The sequence below is a fragment of the Scyliorhinus canicula genome, chromosome 16 (genome assembly GCF_902713615.1).
Source record: "Scyliorhinus canicula chromosome 16, sScyCan1.1, whole genome shotgun sequence".
In the NCBI taxonomy this organism is placed as follows: domain Eukaryota; kingdom Metazoa; phylum Chordata; class Chondrichthyes; order Carcharhiniformes; family Scyliorhinidae; genus Scyliorhinus; species Scyliorhinus canicula.
The window spans coordinates 3562471-3587583 of record NC_052161.1 but is presented as its reverse complement, the minus strand read 5'-3'; the positions used below and the strand labels follow the sequence as shown (position 1 = coordinate 3587583).

At 47.1% G+C, this 25113-nt stretch overlaps 1 protein-coding gene across 2 annotated transcripts in view; it reads right to left on the bottom strand.

Moving 5' to 3' along the window:
- Positions 1-800: 800 nt before the first annotated feature.
- Positions 801-25113, bottom strand: part of LOC119979437 (solute carrier family 2, facilitated glucose transporter member 5-like) — a 257810-nt gene continuing 233497 nt past the window's right edge. For both annotated transcript variants that reach the window (XM_038821663.1, XM_038821664.1), the window contains 7 exons: positions 19059-19191; positions 17595-17788; positions 14884-14994; positions 7491-7592; positions 5611-5680; positions 2977-3104; positions 801-1096 (listed from right to left, as the gene is read on the bottom strand). In XM_038821663.1, coding sequence (XP_038677591.1) covers positions 854-1096; positions 2977-3104; positions 5611-5680; positions 7491-7592; positions 14884-14994; positions 17595-17788; positions 19059-19191 — 981 coding nt within the window. In that variant the 3' untranslated portion in view covers positions 801-853. The remainder of the gene's footprint in view (positions 1097-2976; positions 3105-5610; positions 5681-7490; positions 7593-14883; positions 14995-17594; positions 17789-19058; positions 19192-25113) is intronic.

The window sequence follows — 25113 nt, the reverse complement described above, 5'->3', positions numbered from 1 at the left end:
GTTTAGAGGTATAGATGAGAACACTTTTACTTTATTATGAGAGAAATTTCATTTTTAGATAGTGACTATTTAGAGGGTTTAGGGGTACAGATGGGAAGAGCAGCTAAATGCGCCCCTTCTGAGGAAGGACCCCCAATCTGAGCCCCTCCAGCCCAGCACGAGTCCCCTGACCCCTACCTCCCATGAAAGACAAAGCTCAGCACCCTGGAGGATATATTTGGGAGGGTATTTACTCCCTTACCACCCCTCGGACTGCAAGCTGCCAGGTCCACATTCCTCAGGACTTACAGCACTTCCCAACAGCGGGACTCTCGGCTGGGGGGGGGGGGGGGGGGGGTGCGCTGTAGCATCCCAGCTGGCAGGGGAATTGGGCATCCTGCCAGTAATTGCCATGCTCAGCAGCTTGAATGAACTATTGCAAGTACCTGCTGGATCAAGGTGGGAAACTCCTCAAAGATGTCAGGAAACCCGTTATGGCCAGCGTGCCGGGCTGGCGCGAATCCGGATTTTTGGCGGGATCCATCGCGAATCCCGTGACTCGCAGGTGGCCCCGGACAATCCCGGCCCCAATGTTAAAGGGAGCCAGGAGCAGTGGTTTGGTGATGTGTGTGGTTTGTAGATGGGGAGGGATGGGGGATGGAGGGAAGGTGGAGGGAGGTGTACATCGCCAGTTTTTGGACCCTGAGTTGGTCTTGGAGATGTCCGGATGGGGGGGGGTAAATTCAACCGGGGCAAAGATCTTGTGGAACTGTGGGATGCTGGATCCATTATTAATAACATAAAACAGACAAAAGAAAGCGTCAATTCGTCCATCCAATCCTCCTCCACTTTATTCATCCATAAAATGAGTTTCCTAGAAAAATCTAGAACTTTCAAAGTGTGTAGCACTATTTTCTAAAGTCCCGTATCCTTTAAACTTCTTCAGCTGAAGCTCATCGTGTGATACATGGTGCCTGGCTGCATCCTTGAAGGAAAACATCTGACTGATCTCCATAAATGTTCTGTTTTTGGTCTCCGGGATCACTATATAAGCGTAGATGGCGACAGTCCAACATATCCCGCAAAAGACCAGGTAACAGTAAGCTCCAGCAGACATCTGCAAAAACAGAAGAAGCACGTCACAAATTACCAGCTCATTCCAGGTGACAGGATACGATAGGGCCGTTCGTAATGGCTCCTACCCCATTCTACCCCGGAGATTTCCCAGCTAGGATATCAGAGAGCCAAGCAGCAGCTACGTAAGAATGCTAAAAGAGTCTCTTCCCGACCAGTGTGAAAATTGTGGGTTCAAACGCAGCTCTAGTACTTTAACCAATACACCAGACTGATATACACAATGCCAGCACTGAGCGGGTGCTGCATTGTTGGAGGGTCAGTACTGAGGGAGTGCCTCACTGTCAGAGGGTCAGTACTGAGGGAGTGCCGCACTGTCAGAGGGTCAGTACTGAGGGAGTGCCGCACTGTCAGAGGGTCAGTACTGAGGGAGTGCTGCACTGTCAGAGGGTCAGTACTGAGGGAGTGCCGCACTGTCAGAGGGTCAGTACTGAGGGAGTGCTGTACTGTCAGAGGGTCAGTACTGAGGGAGTGCCGCACTGTCAGAGGGTCAGTACTGAGGGTGCACCACATGTTACTGTGCTAACGGTGTACATATTACAATGAAAAAAGAACAAAGAAAAGTACAGCACAGGAACAGGCCCTTCGGCCCTCCCAGCCCGTACTGACCATGCTGCCCGTCTAAACTAAAATCTTCTACACTTCCGGGGTCCGTATCCCTCTATTCCCATCCTATTCATGTATTTGTCAAGATGCCCCTTAAATGTCACTATTGTCCCTGCTTCCACCACCTCTTCTGGCAGCGAGTTCCAGGCACCCACTACCCTCTGTGTAAAAAACTTGCCTCGTACATCTCCTCTAAACCTTGCCCCACACACCTTAAACCTATGCCCCCTAGTAATTGACCCCTCTACGCTGGGAAAAAGTCTCTGACCGTTCACTCTGTCTATGCCCTTCATAATTTTGTAGCCCTCTATCAGGTCGCCCCTCAACCTCCGTCGTTCCAGTGAGAACAAACCGCGTTTATTCAACCTCTCCTCATAGCTAATGCCCTCCGTACCAGACAACATCCTGGTAAATCTCTTCTGCACCCTCCCTAAAGCCTCCACATCCTTCTGGTAGTGTGGCGACCAGAATTGAACACTATACTCCAAGTGTGGCCTAACTAAGGTTCTATACAGCTGCAATATGACTTGCCAATTTTTATTCTCAATGCCCCGGCCAATGAAGGCAAGCATGCTGTGTGCCTTCTAGACTACCTTCTCACACTGGGCTAAATCGCTGGCTTTTAAAGCAGACCAAGGCAGGCCAGCAGCACGGTTCAATTCCCGTACCAGCCTCCACAAACAGGCGCCGGAATGAGGCGACTAGGGGCTTTTCACAGTCACTTCATTTGAAGCCTACTCGTGACAATAGCGATTTTCATTTCATTTTAATTTCACCTGTGTTGCCCCTTTCAGTGACCTGTGGACCTGTACACCTAGATCTCTCTGACTTTCAATACTCTTGAGGGTTCTATCATTCACTGTATATTCCCTACCTGCGTTAGACCTTCCAAAATGCATCACCTCACATTTGTCCGGATTAAACTCCATCTGCCACCTCTCTGCCCAAGTCTCCAAATGATCTAAATCCTGCTGTATCCTCTGACAGTCCTCATCGCTATCCGCAATTCCACCAACCTTTGTGTCGTCTGCAAACTTACTAATCAGACCAGTTAGATTTTCCTCCAAATCATTTATATATACTACGAACAGCAAAGGTCCCAGCACTGACCCCTGTGGAGTATTATTTGACAATTCACCATGTTATCGTGTAGCACACTCTCACATATATATTATATGATGTGTTACTTGGTCCGCGATTATAGAAAACATACACTATGTTCCTGGTCTGTATTGAATAAGAAATGTTGGTACAAACCTGAAGGAATGGGAAGACAAAACCGACAGTGAAATTGGACAGCCAATTGAGAACCCCTCCAACAATGTAAGCTGCAGGCCGATGTGACTGGGTGAAGAGCTCAGCGGTCATTAGGAACGGGACCCCCGCTGTACCGCCGGAAAGAGGGGGGTGGGGGGGAGTGAGGGACAGAGAAAAAATACAGAGCGAACGAGAGTGGGAGAGAAGGAAATAGTGAACGTGAGAGGAAGTGGGTAAAAGAATGAGAGGGAAAACGAGGAATGGTTAAGAAAATGAGAGAAAGAGGGAGAAACAGACAGGCGGAGGAAGAAGAAGAAAGAAAATGGATAGCGAGAAGGAGAGAAAGTGAGAGAGAGATGGGAGAGAGGAAGTTCAATAAAGAGAAAGATAAGAGTTAATACACAATTATGAAGAAAGAGATCATTTAGATCAGGGTAGGGAAATGAAAAATAGATGATACGGCGATAGGGAAAGAGAGACAGAGACAGAAATAAATGAAATGAAATAAAGGTAGATTTGTGATGAGAGAGATAGAGACTCAAGAACATGGGAGAGGAAAGATAAGGAGGGAGAGAAAGAAATCAGTTAATTTACAAGTGCAATTGGTGCCAATATGCAATTTTGATCTATTTGCACAAATATTGAAGTGTCTGCTTTCTCAAAACCTGCACGTACGTTATCTTTCAGAGTGACAATGTGATCACTCCCAAATCCACTGCGTTACATTTGATACATTCTTAATAACAGCCAGCTCCCAACACCAGCCTGGTGCAAGGCAGGGTGGGTGGAAGACGGTTTGAGTTCCCTCTGTCGCCCCTGATCCCCGCCCTGCACCCCCAGTCCTGTCCCACTGCAAACAGGAAGAGGAGATTGAAATGTAAAAATAAAATGTCATCTGCTGCGTAGTACGTTCCAATGCTTGGCTTGCTCCCCCATTTACTTAAATAGGGATGGCGATAGAGATCTAATCTAATACTCAGAGGATGCGTTTAGGAACAATTTAGTCCAGATTTGCATTATTTTTGCATAATGGCCATGACAGAGCTTAATGTGATAAAATGGATCTGAACTCTGAGTTGAGCGCCATTGTGCATTAGGAATAAAAGAGAAGATATATTCATCATTGTTTATATACAATCATCCATGAAAAGTACTAATTAAAGATGTAATTACACTGAATACATTCTCTGTTGTAAATGGAATATATTCTTCATGGACAATACCAATAAATCAAATACCTAAAATGCCAAGACCCACATTTATCATTCCCACCACACTCCTGCTAATTCACAGCTCGTTACAGCTCCACAACCTTGTCTCCGCAATCAATTTGGGAGGGTAAAGTTTTCAGGGGGTCCATTAAGATGAAATAAGATTAGGTATTAGGTATTATAGGGGCAGCACGGTAGCATTGTGGATAGCACAATCGCTTCACAGCTCCAGGGTCCCAGGTTCGATTCTGGCTTGGGTCACTGTCTGTGCGGAGTCTGCACATCCTCCCCGTGTGTGCGTGGGTTTCCTCTGGATGCTCCGGTTTCCTCCCACAGTCCAAAGATGTGCAGGTTAGATGGATTGGCCATGATAAATTACCCTTAGTGTCCAAAATTGCCCTCGGTGTTGGATGGGGCTACTGGGTTATGGGGATAGGGTGGAGGTGTTGACCTTGGGTAGGGTGCTCTTTCCAAGAGCCGGTGCATACTCGATGGGCTGAATGGCCTCCTTCTGCACTGTAAATTCTATAATTCTATGAGAGGACCCAGTGCTGGGAAATCAAATATCACCTCCACCCGCCCCCACCCTGCTCCCCTCCCACCCCCTCGTGCCCCTTCCCCCATTGTCAGCATGGTGCATGCTGGTTTGTGTCAGCACAGATGGGTGCTCACTCCAGCACAAGGCAGAGACTGCAGTGAGGGAGGGTCTCCAATACGTTGGAGGGGGTCATCCATCAGATAAGACACTAAACTAGAGAACAGCGATTACCCTCGCTCCTCCATTGGCAACCGTTCCTTCAGCTGCCTGGGCCCGAAGCTCTGGAATTTCCTTCCTAAACCTCTCCACCTCCACCTCTCTCCTCCTTAAGCTTCTCAAACCCCACCTACATGACTAAGGTGATAATATTTGATAATGCTTCGGTGAAGCACCTTGCAGAGATTGCATCCACCTGACCAGTCAGGACGGTCAACAACAATGATTTGAATTTATATGGCGACTTTAACTTAGTAAACCATCGGAAGGTGCTGCACAGCAGTTATAAAACTGAGCCACATCAGGAGGTAGTGGGACAGATGACCAAAACCTTGATCAAAAAGGCACAGCCAGAAATATTGGATTGATTAAAAGTGGAGATGGACGTAAAGCCTGAATTAGAGGAGATGATTACATTTTGGGGGTCGGAGGAGATTATAGACATTGGGAAGGGGCGAAGCCATGGAGAACTTTCCAAGTCAGGATAAACATTTTCAAAATGTAGGGTCCCCGAGCTTTGGGAGAGCTGACGTTTACAGGCATCGGAGATGCGGTGAGCTGTTAGGATGGAACTGGAATCGTTACGTTTGAGGCAACAAAACCTGGAAAGTGGTTACAGGAGCAGACGGGCAGGTCACAAGTCTACATGGAGAGAAGGTCTTTCTGTACCTGGTCCGACACAGAATCCAGCGATAATCCCCACGACACAAGCAACACTGGCGTAGTGCATCCCTGGAACCTATCATCACAGCAGTACATGAGGGAGAGAGGAAATGCAGTCTCAATGATCGAGTAAGACATGCGTGCAAAGGAAGAAAGCCCTTTATTTCTGGAATGCCTTTCAGCAACTCAGAATGTTGAAAAGAATTCCCCAGCCAATGAAGTACTTTTTGAATTGTCGTCATTGACACACTTCAGGAAACACAGGATCCAATTTGCACAAAGCAAGATGCCAGAAACAGCAATTTCAGATATAATGAAAGTTTGTGTGTTGTAGATCAACATATGTTAGATCATATAAATATTAAAAGCTATGGTTTTCATCTACTTTGTAAAACTTTTTATTATTTGATTTTCTCATTAGGATTCAGCCACGTTCTTCATGTTCCCGATTGACTGAAGACTCAGTGAAGTACCTTCTCTCCCACTCCTCACGTCTACGTCTTACCCTCCACTTACTCAGAAGCTCCTCTTCCCAACTCCTCTCCATCCACACACACACACACACAGACACACACACTTAAACACATGCATACATACACACACACACACACAGACGCACAAACACACACAAACACAGATACACACACACACATAAACACACGCGCACATAACACATGCAAGCATACATACACACACATAAACACAAATACACAAAAACACACACACATAAACACACGCAAACATACATACACACAAACACACACACACACATAAACACATGCAAACATACATAAACACATGCAAACATACACACACACACACGCATGCACAAACACACACAAACATAGATACACACACACACATGAACACACACATAAACACACGCACACATACACAAAGGCACACACACATAAACACGCAAACATACATACACACAAACACACACACGCACATAAACACATGCAAACATACATATACACACAAACACAAACACACACCCATGCAAAAACACACACAAACATACATACACACAAACATACATACAACATACAAACGCACATAAACACATGCAAACATATATATATAAATACAAAAATACAAATACACATACAAAAACACACACACAAACACACACAAATGCAGGTCTTCTACTTAACCTCTCCTGATAGGACAACATTCCCAATTTCTGCCGGTGGAAACGGTTTCTCCTTAGTTATTCCATCAACATAGATTTTGAATGCCTAAAATCCCCCCTTAATCATCTCACAGGAGAAGAATCCGATTTTCCCCACCTAACTGAAGTATTTCCTCCTTGGTAACTTTTCAGTAAATCTGGATCCTTCCTGAAATACAATCCTCAGAGTTAAACACGATGCTCCAGCTAATCACTGGTTGTAATGCAGTTTGGGTGTCTGATGAGACCATCAATTCACGCGACATGTGGTTAGAAGTGAACAGTGGTTTTAATCGTTTTACAACAGAGCCTGCCTGTGATGAGATGAACTCTAGATGAACTGGCAGGCAGGCTCTGACTGCCAAACTTCATACAACTAGTGGGGGGGAGGAGTCATGGGCGGAGCCAAGGGTGGAGCCCAGTACAAACTTCCGTACTTTCCCAGTACACCTCCCCCTAGGGGCAGAGCCGCGCAACTGCTCATGTGCCGAGCTTACAGAGGCATGGTACAACATGTGTGATAACAGTGTGAATTATGCTATTATGATTCACCACAGTGTCTTGAGGTTGTAAATGGCGCTATAGAAATGCATTTTTCTTGCCAGTTTACGTGTTTCCTGTGGGCTGTGTGTGCACTGAGTGATCCTTGTGCAGCGAGCTGCCAGTTAATTAATGACCTGATGAATCGTAACGAGAGTGAATCGGGATTTACCTGCAATAGTAATGATATCGTAATGCCAGCGCAGGAAAACCCCATAAGGCTGAATCCACCAATTAGCAGTGGACGTCTCCCCACTCTCTCGATTGCTAAACTCTGCAGTGCAAAAAGGAACAAAAAGAAGCAATCAAACGGTGTCAATGCAGGAATGTGGCCCACTCTGTCCGCTGCGTTAGGGCCCAGTCATTCAGGCTGTGGAGCACCTGCTTTGTCAGATGCTGTGTGACCTCCGGAATGGAATGCAGAAAGATCGCGATTCACCAAATTGTTGAGGACAAACAAAAGAGCCCCAAATCTTCCACATCGAGCCCCTGGACTGCAGCACAACTGGTTTTACCCCAGCCCCTGCCAATTCCACCACTGCAACCTACCCCCAACGTTCCCCCAATTTGAGATCCTCAAAGTCCAAATGATCACCCAAACCACATCCCTAATATTGGAATGAAGCCTAAGTCCCAACATCCAGCATTTCTCACACCGCAGCAAAAATGGACCTTTTAAATTTGTCGATAGTAAATCCTTCAGTCTTCAAATAGGCAGAAGGAGCTTTACAAAGGAATATACAGACCCTCAGGCATGAGTTACAGGCTTGAATACAATTGAGTTCAGAGGGTCCATGTATGGAATAACAGATACCCAGGTCAGAGTTAGGATAACAGATACCCGGGAGTGAGTTACAGACTGGAATCTAATCGAGGGGTTCGGGGTGGTTTATATATAGAATAACAGATACCTGGGAGTGAGTTACAGACTGGAATCTAATCAAGGGGTTCGGGATGGTTTATATATAGAATAACAGATACCTGGGAGTGGGTTACAGACTGGAATCTAATCGAGGGGTTCGGGGTTGTTTATATATAGAATAACAGATACCTGGGAGTGAGTTACAGACTGGAATCTAATCGAGGGCCTCAGGGTGGTTTATATATAGAATAACAGATACCTGGGAGTGAGTTACAGACTGGAATCTAATCGAGGGGTTTGGGGTGGTTTATATATAGAATAACAGATACCCGGGAGTGAGTTACAGACTGGAATCTAATCGAGGGTCTCAGGGTGGTTTATATATAGAATAACAGATACCTGGGAGTGAGTTACAGACTGGAATCTAATCGAGGGGTTCGGGGTGGTTTATATATAGAATAACAGATACCTGGGAGTGAGTTACAGACTGGAATCTAATCGAGGGGTTCGGGGTTGTTTATATATAGAATAACAGATACCCGGGAGTGAGTTACAGACTGGAATCTAATCGAGGAGTTTGGGTGGTTTATATGTAGAATAACAGATACCCGGGAGTGAGTTACAGACTGGAAGCTAATCGAGGGGTTCGGGGTGGTTTATATATAGAATAACAGATACCCGGGAGTGAGTTACAGACTGGAATCTAATCGAGGGGTTCGGAGTGGTTTATATGTAGAATAACAGATACCCGGGAGTGAGTTACAGACTGGAATCTAATCAAGAGGTTTGGATGGATTATGTATAGAATAACAGATACCCGGGAGTGAGTTACAGACTGAAATCTAATCGTGGGGTTCGGGGTGGTTTATATATAGAATAGCAGATACCCGGGAGTGAATTACAGACTGTAATCTAATAGAGGGGTTTGGTGTGTTTTATATATAGAATAACAGACACCTGGGAGTGAGTTACAGATTAGAATCTAATTGAGGGGTTTGGGGTGGTTTATATATAGAATAACAGGTACCCGGGAGTGAGTTACAGACTGGAAGCTAATCGAGGGGTTTGGGTGGTTTATATATAGAATAACAGCTACCCGGGAGTGAGCTACAGACTGGAAGCTAATCGAGGGGTTCGGGCTGGTTTATATGTAGAATAACAGATACCCAGGAGTGAGTTACAGACTGGAATCTAATCAAGGGGTTCGGGCTGGTTTATATGTAGAATAACAGATACCCGGGAGTGGGATACAAACTGGAATCTAATCGAGGGGTTCAGGGTGGTTTATATATAGAATAACAGATACCCGGGAGTGAGTTACAGACTGGAATCTAATCGAGGTGTTCGGGGTGGTTCTTATATAGAATAACAGATACCCGGAAGTGAGTTACAGACAGGAATATAATCGAGGGGTTCAGGGTGGTTTATAACAGATACCCGGGAGTAAGTTACAAACTGTAATCTAATCGAGGGGATCAGGGTGGTTTATATATAGAATAACAGATACCCGGGAGTGAGCTACAGACTGGAATCTAATCGAGGGGTTTGGGGTGGTTTATATATAGAATAACAGATACCCGGGAGTGAGTTACAGACTGGAATCTAATCGAGGGGTTCGGGATGGTTTCTATATAGACTAACAGATACCCGGGAGTGAGTTACAGACTGGAATCTAATCGGGGGTTCGGGATGGTTTCTATATAGAATAACAGATACCCAGGAGTGAGTTACAGACTGGAATCTAATCGAGGGGTTTGGGTGGTTATATATAGAATAACAGATACCCGGGAGTGAGTTAGATACTGGAATCTAATCGAGGGGTTCGGGGTGGTTTATATATAGAATAACAGATACCCGGGAGTGAGTTACAGACTGGAATCTAATCGAGGGGTTTGGGTGGTTTATATATTGAATAATAGATACCCGGGAGTGAGTTACAGACTGGAATCTAATCGGGGGTTTGGGGTGGTTTATATATAGAATAACAGATTCCCAGCAGTGAGTTACAGACTGGAATCTAATCGAGGGGTTTGGGTGATTTATATATAGAATAACAGATACCCAGCAGTGAGTTACAGACTGGAATCTAATCGAGGGGTTTGGGGTGGTTTATATATAGAATAACAGATACCCGGGAGTGAGTAACAGACTGGAATCTAATCAAGGGGTTTGGGGTGGTTTATATACAGAATAACAGATACCCGGGAGTGAGTTCCAGACTGGATTCTAATCAAAGTGTTCGGGGTGGTTTATATATAGAATTACAGATACGTGGAAGTGAGTTACAGACTGGATTCTAATCAAAGTGTTCGGGGTGGTTTATATATAGAATAACAGATCCCCAGCAGTGATATAAATTCCTCCAGTAGAGGAGGAGTCCATTCAACCCATCAAATCTGTCCCAACTCTTTGTCCAATCAAATCTATTCCCTCTGTTCTTTCCCCTAAATCCCTCTGAATCTTTCCTCCTCCAGTATTTCTCCAATTCCTCATCGTTTTTCAAGCAGCACCTTCCAGATCACAACAACTCGAAAAAAATAACTCCTTACTTCCATCTGCTTCGTTATCCAGTAATTTTAAGTTATTAGCTCGCCCGGCAAAGGGAACAAATTCCTCTCCTTCATTTTGCCGTGTCAGTTAAATCTCTCTGTAACTTTCTCTGGGGTGTGGAGAATCTGGAGCCGATTGCTAGTGGCGTTGCTGGCTCCTGCTAGTAAATATCTCAAACATACCACAAACCTAACAAAGCTCCTGGAGTCTGTGCAAAATGAGTTCCACCAACGGGAGGTGGAGGTAAAGGAGGATAGGACAGTTTAACAAATGGTTGTAATTTTATAACCAATTTTTCCAGTTCCACTGGGTAAAATTGGCTGTCTCACCCAGGACCAATATCGTTGACAGCACTGTGAGTTTCCGTGAGTAACTATGTGCGGCTGGGGTTAAAGTTCTTGCCGTAGTTCTAGCAGGGTCTTATAACTGCCAGCATCTCGGAGCTGGAGTGTTAGCCCAGTCTGTGGGAGAGGATTCATTCTCAAATCTACACCATCTTCTGTTTATTAAAGGCAAAACACACTCAGCAATTTCACTCCTGGGAGCAAAAACCACCAGCATTAGTCTCTTTAATTGTCAAAAATCTTATTCAGTGTTATATAGCGTGGGTCAGGCTCCACTTAAAATCAGAGAGAGCAGCACACAGAATAAATTCTGCTGTTTGTTGAAGTAATGATCGGGGATACGCACAATCCTCTTCTCGCACTTCAATTGCCGCAAGTCCATCATGTGCTATTGTTCAGCAAGAACAAATAAACCAGCCAAGAACTTTGGGGGGAAGATAGCAAAATGGGGAGGAGGGGCGGGGGAGACAGAGAGAGAAATGGGCAGAGAGGGAGAGAAAGAGAGAGGGAGAGAGTGAAAGCGACAGAGAGAGGAGTGAGAGAGCAAAACTGAGACACGGGTGAGAGAGGGCAGGAGTTGATAACGTTAAAGAGGAGAGCAAGAGAAATACTGTGAGGGCAAAGTAGATAAAGAGAAAAATGGAGAAAGTGGGAGAAATCGAGAGAGGGATGACAAAGAAAAGAGAAAAAAAGGTGAATTCAAGGGAGAAAAGAGAGGTGGAAAAATAGAGAGAATAAGGGTGAGTGGGACAAGGGTCCAGAATGTTCGTTGAATCTCACTGCTCACAGGTCTGATCTGCTGCTTTCAGGGAGTGATCAGTGATGCCGTGGCCAATTCTCACACGGACAATTAAGGAATGAAAGGTTGGCAATTATTCCTGTGAACTCCGAGTGGAACACATGTGGAACATCATTCAACACCATCCAGACAAAGCAGCCCACTGCACTGGCTCTCCTCCCACCAATGTCCACTCCCTCCACCTCCGATGTACCCTGCCGGCCGTGTGCACCATCTACAGGAACTCACCAATGCTCCTTAGACAACACCTTCCAAACCCAAGACCATCTAGAAGGACAAGGGCAGCAGGTACCTGGGAGCCCCTCCACCTGGAGGTTCCCCTCCAAGTCACTCACCGCCCTGACTTGGAAATATATCGCCGTTCCTTCACTGTCACCGCGTCAAAATCTTGGAGCTTCCTCCCTCATAGCACAGTGGGAGTACCTACACCTCATGAACTGAAGTGGTTCAAGAAAGCAGCTCACTCCCAGCTTCTCAAGGGCAATTAGGGACAGGGTATAATGCTGACCTAACTTGCGACACCCACATCCCATTAACCAGTATGAAAAACAATTAGCATCTTTAACAATCTCCATAGCAGATAACGCAGAATTTTACCCATCTCTGACACCTCTTCCTGCCCCGCAACACCCCACCAACACCATCATTTTAACATTCTGATCATGGCAGTCAGATCCCCCATGACCTCTCCCTATCTCTGAGCTCTCCTCCAGCCCCACAACCCGCCGGGATCTCTGCACATCTCTAATTCTGATTTCATATCCATCCCCCACCTGCACCAATCAAACATTGGCGGCCATACTTTCAGCTGCTTGGGCCCTCGGCTCTGGGGGTCTCTCCCTAAACCTATCCCCTGCTCTCTTCTCCCTGAAGACCCTCCTTAGAATCGACCTCACTGATCCACGTTTATGGTCAATTATCCTGATAAAGCATAAGAACAAGAACACACCAAATAGGAGATGGTAACAGAAACCGCTGGGAATACTCTGTGGGTCTGGCAGCATCTGTGTAGAGGGGGAGGCAGCGGGCACTATCTAACGGAAAGGTTTCTAAATGTGGGAGTGAGCAGGGATAGCTGTGTGCTTCCCGATGGCCAGCGAGGCCGTCAATGGTCTCCAGCTTTAATTAATGATGCCCCACGATCTTCACACCGGATTTGAATGTCTTGCCAGCTGATTCGCCGGGACTGCATCCGGCAGCTCCCAGCAAACGAGGAGGAGCAACTGTTAAACCGATCCCGCAGAGCAAGCCCCACACAGCACACAGCTCTGTCACCGCACAGACCAGCCCCTCACTATTCAGTGAGGATGATCTGGCCCAGCTGTTGGATCTGGTGGAATCCTGTTCCCCCGAGGGGGAGATCGGAGGGTTAGTCACAGACGGGTGAGCTGGCATTGACCCCCTGGCAGTGATGCTGCCTGCCTACCACCGCCGACCCCCCCCCCCCCCCCCCGCCCAACGGCCCGACGGTTGCCATCACACCACCCCCCCCCCCAGCACAATACCACACCTGTGCGTACACCCTGGCACCCCACCCGTGCCCAGCAACCATGCTCGCACCTTACCCCCCCCTCCCCACGATGTATGAAACGCGTGGCTCACGATGCCCTCCCTGTGTTTCCGCAGGAGAGGTCAGCCCACAACAGACAGGAAATGGCCCAGATGGGCGGCAGGCTGCCGGACATTAGAATCCTCACCCCACTACAAGGAATGGTCCCTGGAGGTTGAGGGGATGGTCAAGGACAGATCGATCACCGACGCTGAACGTGGCCTGTGTCGCAGAGCTGAGGATCCAGCGGCCCCCCCACCCGGATGGGCTATCACTGGTGAGTTGTTCATGTCAGACATAATGATCCGAACCTCCCACTGAGCACATGGCCATTCTCCCGCAGGATCTCCATCCGATAGTGGCGGCCCATTGCCCTGCCACTTGCCATCCAAGAGAACACTTTGGAGGAGAGCTCCAAGGATGCCACTATTGAGGAGTCACTTCCACTAGCGCAGAGTCACACACCCCATTGGGCAACATTAGCGGACAGGCTTCTGGGGCACAATTTGGTGAGCACCCCACAGTTACTGATGCAGATCGGGTGGATTCAGGAATGTTGGGGTGACAGCAGTCGGATGTCTGCTGGGTCCCAGTCAGATGCTGAGCCTCTGGGTCGGGTTACCCCAGGGCTGATGCAGTCGATGGGGTTGCGGCCGTGATATACAGAGGGGGCAGCAGCAATTTTGATGCCGTGGGGGTTGGGAGAGATTGGGGGGTATTTCTAATGACAGTGGGGAAGCGGGATGAGGAGGGAATCCTCGGTGGGGCGTATTCTGATTATGGGGGTCTGATTAGAATGTTGGGGAGAGTGTGGTGTTGGGTTGGGGGATGGATGGGTGTTTGATACTCTCTGCTGGAAGTGTGGGTGCACGGGTGGGGGGAAGGGTAGGGTGAGGGGAGCCCGTAGTTGGAAGGGGGTGTGTGGAATGTCGTGAAGAGACTTTGTGAGATAGCATGGGTCTGGAGGAAACACTTACGCTGCTCTTGGCCCACAAGCAGTGCTGTAAATCTCTCACTGTTCCTTGCCTCCCTTCACGTGACGGTTTATCCAAAGTTAGTGAAATCTGGCAGCTTAAAATAGAATCAATATGAAGATGAATCCACTCAGCCTCACTAATAGTTAAATGACCACATTGCCTGCACAGAGCTGCTTGGTCACCGACACGGCCCACTTCGGCTCAAAGCCGAAATGGGCAGGTTTGAGGTGGGTTGGTTTCCTGCCTCAGATATTGTTTGGTTCCCAACGTCCGATCTGAGTCAAAGCCACCGATTTCTGGGGGGGTACAATTCCCCATTCCACTCTGTTTCTCTCAGATGCTATCTGACTTTGGGGTATTTCCAGCACTTTCTGTTTTTATTGCAGATTTTCAGCACCTGCAGGAATTTGCTTTTGCACGAGTGTTGCCTTCTCCGGCTGGTGTTTTAAGGTCCTCTGGGGGTAGAAGATGAGCTGTGACTCACCCCAATCAGTCCAGCGACAACCTCAATTGCTCCAGTTCCCACTGTGGTGTACTGGATATATGCCTCCGGAATCCCAGCATTTTCAAATATCCTGTTCGTATAGAACCAGACCTGAAACCCAAACACACTTGCTGGTAACTCACAGCGATCATACTACACAATGTTGGACAAAACAGCGTTCAGAGCTTCTGAGTCTGATGTATTTCGCCAAATAACACTGATCAAGTTCATCAGTTAGAGTCGGTCGTGTCTCAGTGGATAACCTTCCTGTCAGAAGGTCAGTACTGAGGGAGTGCTGCACTGTCAGAGGGTCAGTACTGAGGGAGTGCTGCACTGTCAGAGGGTCAGTACTGAGGGAGTGCCGCACTGTCAGAGGGTCAGTACTGAGGGAACGCCGCACTGTCAGAGGGTCAGTACTGAGGGAGTGCCGCACTGACAGAGGGTCAGTACTGAGGGAGTGCTGCACTGTCAGAGGGTCAGTACTGAGGGAGTGCCGCACTGTCAGAGGGTCAATACTGAGGGAGTGCCGCACTGTCAGAGGGTCAGTACTGAGGGAGTGCCGAACTGTCAGAGGGTCAGTACTGAGGGAGTGCTGCACTGTCAGAGGGTCAGTACTGAGGGAGTGCCGCACTGTCAGAGGGTCAGTACTGAGGGAGTGCCGCACCGTCAGAGGGTCAGTACAGAGGGAGCGCCGCACTGTCAGAGGGTCAGTACTGAGGGAGTGCTGCACTGTCAGAGGGTCAGTACTGAGGGAGCGCTGCACTGTCAGAGGGTCAGTAATGAGGGAGTGCCGCACTGTCAGAGGGTCAGTACTGAGGGAGTGCTGCACTGTCAGAGGGTCAGTGCTGAGGGAGTGTCGCACTGTCAGAGGGTCAGTACTGAGGGAGTACTGCACTGTCAGAGGGTCAGTACTGAGGGAATGCCGCACTGTCAGAGAGTCAGTACTGAGGGAGTGCCGCACTGACAGAGAGTCAGTACTGAGGGAGTGCTGCACTGTCAGAGGGTCAGTACTGAGGGAGTGCCGCACTGTCAGAGGGTCAGTACTGAGGGAGAGCTGCACTGTCAGAGGGTCAGTACTGAGGGAGCGCTGCACTGTCAGAGGGTCAGTACTGAGGGAGTGCCGCACTGTCAGAGGGTCAGTACTGAGGGAGTGCCACACTGTCAGAGGGTCAGTACTGAGGGAGTGCTGCACTGTCAGAGGGTCAGTACTGAGGGAGTGCCGCACTGTCAGAGGGTCAGTACTGAGGGAGTGCCGCACTGTCAGAGGGTCAGTACTGAGGGAACGCCGCACTGTCAGAGGGTCAGTACTGAGGGAGTGCCGCACTGACAGAGGGTCAGTACTGAGGGAGTGCTGCACTGTCAGAGGGTCAGTACTGAGGGAGTGCCGCACTGTCAGAGGGTCAATACTGAGGGAGTGCCGCACTGTCAGAGGGTCAGTACTGAGGGAGTGCCGAACTGTCAGAGGGTCAGTACTGAGGGAGTGCTGCACTGTCAGAGGGTCAGTACTGAGGGAGTGCCGCACTGTCAGAGGGTCAGTACTGAGGGAGTGCTGCACTGTCAGAGGGTCAGTACTGAGGGAGTGCCGCACTGTCAGAGGGTCAGTACTGAGGGAGTGCTGCACTGTCAGAGGGTCAGTACTGAGGGAGTGCCGCACTGTCAGAGGGTCAGTACTGAGGGAGTGCTGCACTGTCAGAGGGTCAGTACTGAGGGAGTGCCGCACTGTCAGAGGGTCAGTACTGAGGGAGTGCCGCACCGTCAGAGGGTCAGTACAGAGGGAGCGCCGCACTGTCAGAGGGTCAGTACTGAGGGAGTGCTGCACTGTCAGAGGGTCAGTACTGAGGGAGCGCTGCACTGTCAGAGGGTCAGTAATGAGGGAGTGCCGCACTGTCAGAGGGTCAGTACTGAGGGAGTGCTGCACTGTCAGAGGGTCAGTGCTGAGGGAGTGTCGCACTGTCAGAGGGTCAGTACTGAGGGAGTACTGCACTGTCAGAGGGTCAGTACTGAGGGAATGCCGCACTGTCAGAGAGTCAGTACTGAGGGAGTGCCGCACTGACAGAGAGTCAGTACTGAGGGAGTGCTGCACTGTCAGAGGGTCAGTACTGAGGGAGTGCCGCACTGTCAGAGGGTCAGTACTGAGGGAGAGCTGCACTGTCAGAGGGTCAGTACTGAGGGAGCGCTGCACTGTCAGAGGGTCAGTACTGAGGGAGTGCCGCACTGTCAGACGGTCAGTACTGAGGGAGCGCTGCACTGTCAGAGGGTCAGTACTGAGGGAGTGCCGCACTGTCAGAGGGTCAGTACTGAGGGAGTGCCGCACTGTCAGAGGGTCAGTACTGAGGGAGTGCCGCACTGTCAGAGGGTCAGTACTGAGGGAGTGCTGCACTGTCAGAGGTGTAATCTTTTGGATAAGATATTACACTGAGGCCTCATCTGTCCTCTCAGGTGAATGTGAACAATCTGCTGAGTACTATGTTGAATCAGTGTTGGGTGCTGTCCCTTGCAGCCTGGTGAATATTTATACATCGAATATTATCTGGAAATCTGATGACCTGGTGTTTATCACATTGCTGTCTGCGGGATCTTGCACTTCATTGGCTGGGAAGTGCTTTGGGGCATCGGGGTTGTGAGAGGTGCTATACAAATGCAAGAGTTTCTTTCCATCATTCTCTGCCCGACTGACCAAGCTGACTCCCCCACCTCCGGCTCTGACTTACCGCGTCAATGCCTGAGAGTTGCATAGCCATGCTGATGACAATGACCGTGGTGAGCTGCCACCGGACTGAGCGATCGGCTATCAGCTGGAAAACTGAGATGGTTTCCAAGGAGGCCAAGGATCTCTGCTCCTCTTGCATCTCCTCGATCTCCGCCTGGATGTTGCTGCTGTGCCTGTTCCGATACCACGTCAGTGCTGGGAAATGTAGTGAGAAATCATCGGATCATTCGACATATCCCCTGACTCTGTCCCCTGGACTGTCTGTGAGACATTCTGTCAACATCCTGCGGCCAGCTACACTGCCCCACCACCCAAAGGGTTTGTCTCCGCAGTTTATCAAAGACACTGGCTCAATGAAACCTCAAATATAACCTTTGTCTCCTTCACCTCTGACCCCTATATGGCTCCTCTCCAACTCAATTAGCGAGGGGGGAACATACAAGGAAGTGAAGTTAAGGCCACAGCCAGGTCGGCCATGATCTCATAGAATGGCACGATGGGCCGAATGGTCAAGTCGGGCTCCTAATTCCTCTGCCCTCAGCAGACTTTCTGCGTCCCACCCCCCCCCCCCCAGGCTGGTGTTGGTTTCATTCTCTGTCTCGCTCACCAGCCTCAGGGAAATGGGTGATGAATTGGGGGGGGGGGGGGGGGGGGGGGGGGGGGGCAGAGATAAAAATCCAGGCCCTGGTTTCTCCTGCTCTCGGCACTGACCCCGGGCCCACTGTCTGGCGGCTAATCTCACCAATACTAGGGGAATAGAGGGATTATTAAACGGTGAATGAATCAGCCTTCGACAGAGCCCCCGATCATAAAAACTATACCTTGGAGTGAAGCCCCATCCAGTCGCAAAGCCAGCAACCAAATAATCACAATATTATGAAACTCGCTTGGGTCAAATATTCTAAATTATTTTTAACTTTCAACCCCAAGTGGCAGGGTGGCACAGTGGTTAGCACTGCTCCCTCAGAGCTCCAGGGACCCGGGTTCAATTCCCGACTTGGGGTCACTGTCTGTGTGGAGTCTGCACGTTCTCCCCGTGTCTGCGTGGGTTTCCGACGGGTGCTCCGGTTTCCTCCCACCGTCCAAAGATCTGCAGTTTAGCTGGATTGGCCATGCTAAATTGCCCCTTAGTGTCCATAAGGTGAGGTTCCGGGAGTAGGAAAGGAGATTGGGTTTAGGGTACTGTTTTGGAGGTTCGGTGCAGACTCGATGGGCTGAATGGCCTCCTTCTGCACTGTAGGGATTCTATGACGATGCCGAATGTTTCTGTCACACTGAGAATGGGTGAATGCTGCCACTTTTAATCCAAGTTTCGCTCACTTTTATTCATCGACACAATGTGCCACCTCTTGCTGCTGCCTCCCGCTCCACTCACTTCCCTTTCAAACAATCCCTTTACCCTCTCTCCCTCTCCTCTCCACCCCACCTTCCCACTCAGTCCCCTCCCCCTGCCCCAGGTTCACACCTCGCACTGTGGCTGCAACGTCCTGTTTCTGAATCAGCAAGTAACGAGGACTTTCTGGGAACCATGGCAGAAACAGCAGCTCAACCAATGTGGGAATCACGAACAGAGACATCAAGAGAGGCCAGTCCTTCTCCTGTAATCAGACACAAAAGCACAGGGGGGGAGAGAGAGAGAGGGGGAGAGAGAGGGAGGGAGAGAGGGAGAACGAGGGTGAGAGATAGCTAGACAGATGGATGGAGAGAGGGAAGGAGAGTGGCGGGAAAGCAAGAAAGGAGTTGGAGAGAGAGGAAGAGAGAGACAGGGAGAGAGTGAGAGATGGAGAAAGAGAGAGACAGAGAAAGAGATAGAGAGGGAGGTGAAGAGACAGAGAGGGAGGAAAGGGCAGAGAAAGAAACAAGTAGTGAGAGACAGGAGGGAAAACGAAGAAAGCAGACATATTAAAATGGAAGAGACGTTGATGGAGCACATCTGCACAGAAATTATCACAACGGTGAATAAACAGCTATCGATTTGACCCTAATATAGGTAGACACTAACTATGGGCGGATACACAAGAGACAGGTACACGATAGTGAGTACATCAGAGGCAGGCACATTATAGTGAGTGCATCGCAGCACGTACATCATAGTGAGTATATCTGGGGCAGGTACACCACAGTGAGTACATCAGGGCAAGTACACCACAGAGAGTACATCAGGGCAGGTACACCATAGTGAGTATATCAGGGCAAGTACACCACAGAGAGTATATCTGGGGCAGATACACCACAGAGAGTATATCAGGGCAGGTACACCATAGAGAGTCCATCAGGGCAGGTGCACGATAGTGAGTACATCTGGGGCAGGTACACGATAGTGAGTACATCTGGGGCAGGTACATCATAGCGAGTACATCAGCGCAGGTACACCATAGAGAGTACATCAGCGCAGGTACACCACAGAGAGTATATCAGGGCAGGTACATCATAGCGAGTACATCAGCGCAGGTACACCATAGAGAGTATATCAGGGCAGGTACACCATAGAGAGTACATCAGCGCAGGTACACCACAGAGAGTATATCAGGGCAGGTACATCATAGCGAGTACATCAGCGCAGGTACACCATAGAGAGTATATCAGGGCAGGTACACCATAGAGAGTACATCAGCGCAGGTACACCACAGAGAGTATATCAGGGCAGGTACATCATAGCGAGTACATCAGCGCAGGTACACCATAGAGAGTACATCAGGGCAGGTACACCACAGAGAGTACATCAGGGCAGGTACACCATAGAGAGTACATCAGGGCAGGTACACCACAGAGAGTACATCAGGGCAGGTACACCATAGAGAGTACATCAGGGCAGGTACACCACAGAGAGTACATCAGCGCAGGTACACCACAGAGAGTACATCAGGGCAGGTACACCACAGAGAGTACATCAGGGCAGGTACACCATAGAGAGTACATCAGGGCAGGTACACCACAGAGAGTATATCAGGGCAGGTACACCACAGAGAGTATATCAGGGCAGGTACACCATAGACAGTATATCAGGGCAGGTACACCACAGAGAGTACATCAGGGCAGGTACACCATAGAGAGTATATCAGGGCAGGTACACCATAGACAGTATATCAGGGCAGGTACACCACAGAGAGTATATCAGGGCAGGTACACCATAGAGAGTATATCAGGGCAGGTACACCACAGAGAGTACATCAGGGCAGGTACACCATAGAGAGTCCATCAGGGCAGGTACACCATAGAGAGTACATCAGGGAGTGAGTTGGAATCGTCAAGTCAAGAGCTCTTAAAGGTGTAAATGAAATGAAATGAAATGAAAATCGCTTATTGTCATGAGTGGGCTTCAATTAAGTTACTGTGAAAAGCCCCTAGTCGCCACATTCCAGCGCCTGTTCGGGGAGGCTGTTACGGGAATCGAACCGTGCTGCTGGCCTGCCTTGGTCTGCTTTCAAAGCCAGCGATTTAGCCCAGTGTGCTAAACAGCCCCTAATGAGTGTATCAGAAGCAGGGATGGAGCGTGACATGAGGGAGGGGATTAGGGATGGCATAAGTATTTGTTCAAAAGCTGATCCTGGGGTGAAATACAAACCAATACAACACCAACACAACACCAATACACCAATACAACACCAATACACCAATACAACACCAATACACCAATACAACACCAACACAACACCAATACACCAATACAACACCAATACACCAATACAACACCAATACACCAATACACTAATACAACACCAACATAACACCAATACACCAATACACCAATACACCAATAAACCAATACACCAATAAACCAATACACTAATACAACACCAATACACCAATACAACACCAATACACCAATACACCAATACAACACCAATACACCAATACAGCACCAATACACCAATACACCAATACAACACCAATACACCAATACAACACCAATACACCAATACAACACCAATACACCAATACAACACCAATACACCAATACACCAATACAACACCAATACACCAATACAACACCAATACACCAATACAACACCAATACACCAATACAACACCAATACAACACCCAATACACCAATACAACACTAATACACCAATACAACACCAATACACCAACACACCAATACACCAATAGAACACCAATACACCAATACAACACCAATACATCAATACAACAACAATACACCAACACACCAATACAACACCAATACACCAATGCAACACCAATACATCAATACAACACCAATACACCTAGACACCAATACAACACCAATACATCAATACAACACCAACACACCTAGACACCAATACAACACCAATACAACACCAATACACCAATACAACACCAATACACCAAAACAACACCAATAGACCAATACAACACCAACACAACAGCAATACACCAATACACCAATACACCAATAAAACAGCAATACACCAATACAACACCAATACACCAATACAGCTATACACCAATACACCAATACAACACCAATACACCAATACAACATGAATACACCAATACAACACCAATACACCAATACACCAATACGCCAATACACCAATACAACACCAATACAACACCAATACACCAATACAACACCAATACACCAATACAACACCAATACACCAATACAACACCAATACACCAATACAACACCAATACAACACCAATACACCAATCCACCAATACACCACCAATACACCAATACAACACCAATACAACACCAATACACCAATACAACACCAATACACCACCAATACACCAATACGACACCAATACAACACCAATGCACCAATACAACACCAATACGACACCAATACAACACCAATACACCAATACAACACCAATACACCAATACAACACCAACACAACACCAATACGACTACAATATAACACTAATACGACACCAATACACCACCAATACAACACCAATACACCAATACAACACCAATACACCAATACAACACCAATACAACACCAATACAACACCAATACACCAATACACCACCAATACACCAATACACTAATACAACAACAATACACCAATACAACACCTTACATCAATACACCAATACAACTTAAATACACCAATATTACACAAGTATACCAATACAACACCAATACACCAATGCACCAATACACCAATACACCAATACTCCAATACACCACCAATACACCAATACAACACCAATACATCATTACACCAAAACACCAATACACCAATACAACACCAATACACCAATACAACACCAATACACCAATACAACACCAATACACCAATACTCTAATACAACACCAATTCACCAATACAATAACAATACACCAATACACCAATACACCAATACACCAATACACCAATACACCAATACACCAATACAACAATACACCAATACAACAACAATACAACAATACACCTATACAACACCAATACATCAATACACCAATACAACAACAATACAACAATACACCTATACAACACCAATACATCAAAACACCAATACAACACGAATACAGAAATACACCAATACAACAACAATACAACAATATGACACCTATCCACAAATACACCAATACAACACCAATACACCAATATGACACCAATCCGCCAATACACCAATACAACACCACTACACCAATATAGCACCAATACACCAATACAACACCCATACACCAATATTACACCAATACAACACCAATACACCAATACAACACCAATACACCAATACAACAATACACCACCAATACACCAATACAACAATACAACACCAATACAACAATACACCACCAATACACCAATACAACACCAATTCACCAATACACCAATACACCTATACACCAATACAACACCAATACACCAATACAACACCAATACACCAATACAAAAATACACCACCAATACACCAATACAACACCAATACCCCAATACACCTATACACCAATACAACACCAATACACCTATACACCAATACAACACCAATACACCAATACACAAATACAACACCAATACACCAATACAACACCAATACACCAATACAACACCAATACACCAATACAACACAGTACACCAATACAGCTATACACCAATACACTAATACAACACCAATACACCAATACACCAATACAACACCAATACACCAAAACAACACAAATACACCAATACACCAATACACCAATACAACACCAATACACCAATACAAAAATACAGCACCAATACACCAATACAACACCAATACAACACCAATCCACCAATTCACCAATACAACACCAATCCGCCAATACACCAATACAACACCAATACACCACCAATACACCAATACAACACCAATACAATACCAGTACACCAATTCACCAAAAACCAATACACCTATACACCAATACAACACCAATACACCAATACAACACCAATACACCAATACAAAAATACACCACCAATACACCAATACAACACCAATACACCTATACACCAATACAACACCAATACACCAATACACAAATACAACACCAATACACCAATACACCAATATAGCACCAATATACCAATACAACACCCATACACCAATACACCAATACACCTATACACCAATACAACACCAATACACCAATACAAAAATACACCACCAATACACCAATACAACACCAATGCCCCAATACACCTATACACCAATACAGCACCAATACACCTATACACCAATACAACAACAACACCACTAATCCGGAGATTAGTAGAATTGAGGAACCACAAAGGCAAAAAAAACCATAATGGGAGTTATGTACAGACCTCCTAACAGTGGTCAGGACCAGGGGCTCAACATGTACCGGGAAATAGAAAAGGCATGTCAGAAAGGCAAGGTCACGGTGATCATGGGGGACTTCAATATGCAGGTGGATTGGGTAAATAACGTAGCCAGTGGATCCAAAGAAAAGGAATTCATGGAATGCTTACAAGATGGCTTTTTGGAACAGCTTGTCATGGAGCCCACAAGGGAGCAGGCTATTCTGGACCTAGTGCTATGTAATGAACCAGACTTTATAAAAGATCTTAAAGTAAGAGAACACTTAGGAAGCAGCGATCATAATATGGTTGAGTTCAGTCTGCAGTTTGAAAGAGAGAAGGCAAAATCGGATGTAATGGTGTTACAGTTAAATAAAGGTAATTATGAGGGCATGAGAGAGGAACTGGTGAAAATCGACTGGAAGCAGACCCTAGTGGGGAAGACAGCAGAGCAAAAATGGCAGGAGTTTGTATTCATAATTGAGGACACTGTACAGAGGTTCATCCCCAAGAAAAGAAAGATTATCCGGGGAGGGATTAGACAGCCATGGCTGACAAAGGAGGTCAGGAAATGTATCAAAGAAAAAGAGAGATCCTATAAAGTGGCCAAAAGCACTGGGAAATCAGAAGATTGGGAAGGCTACAAAAACAAACAGAGGTTAACAAAGAGACAAATAAGGAAGGAGAGGATCAAATATGAAGGCAGGCTAGCCAGTAATATAAGAAATGATAGTAAAAGTTTCTTTCAATACATAAGAAACAAACGGC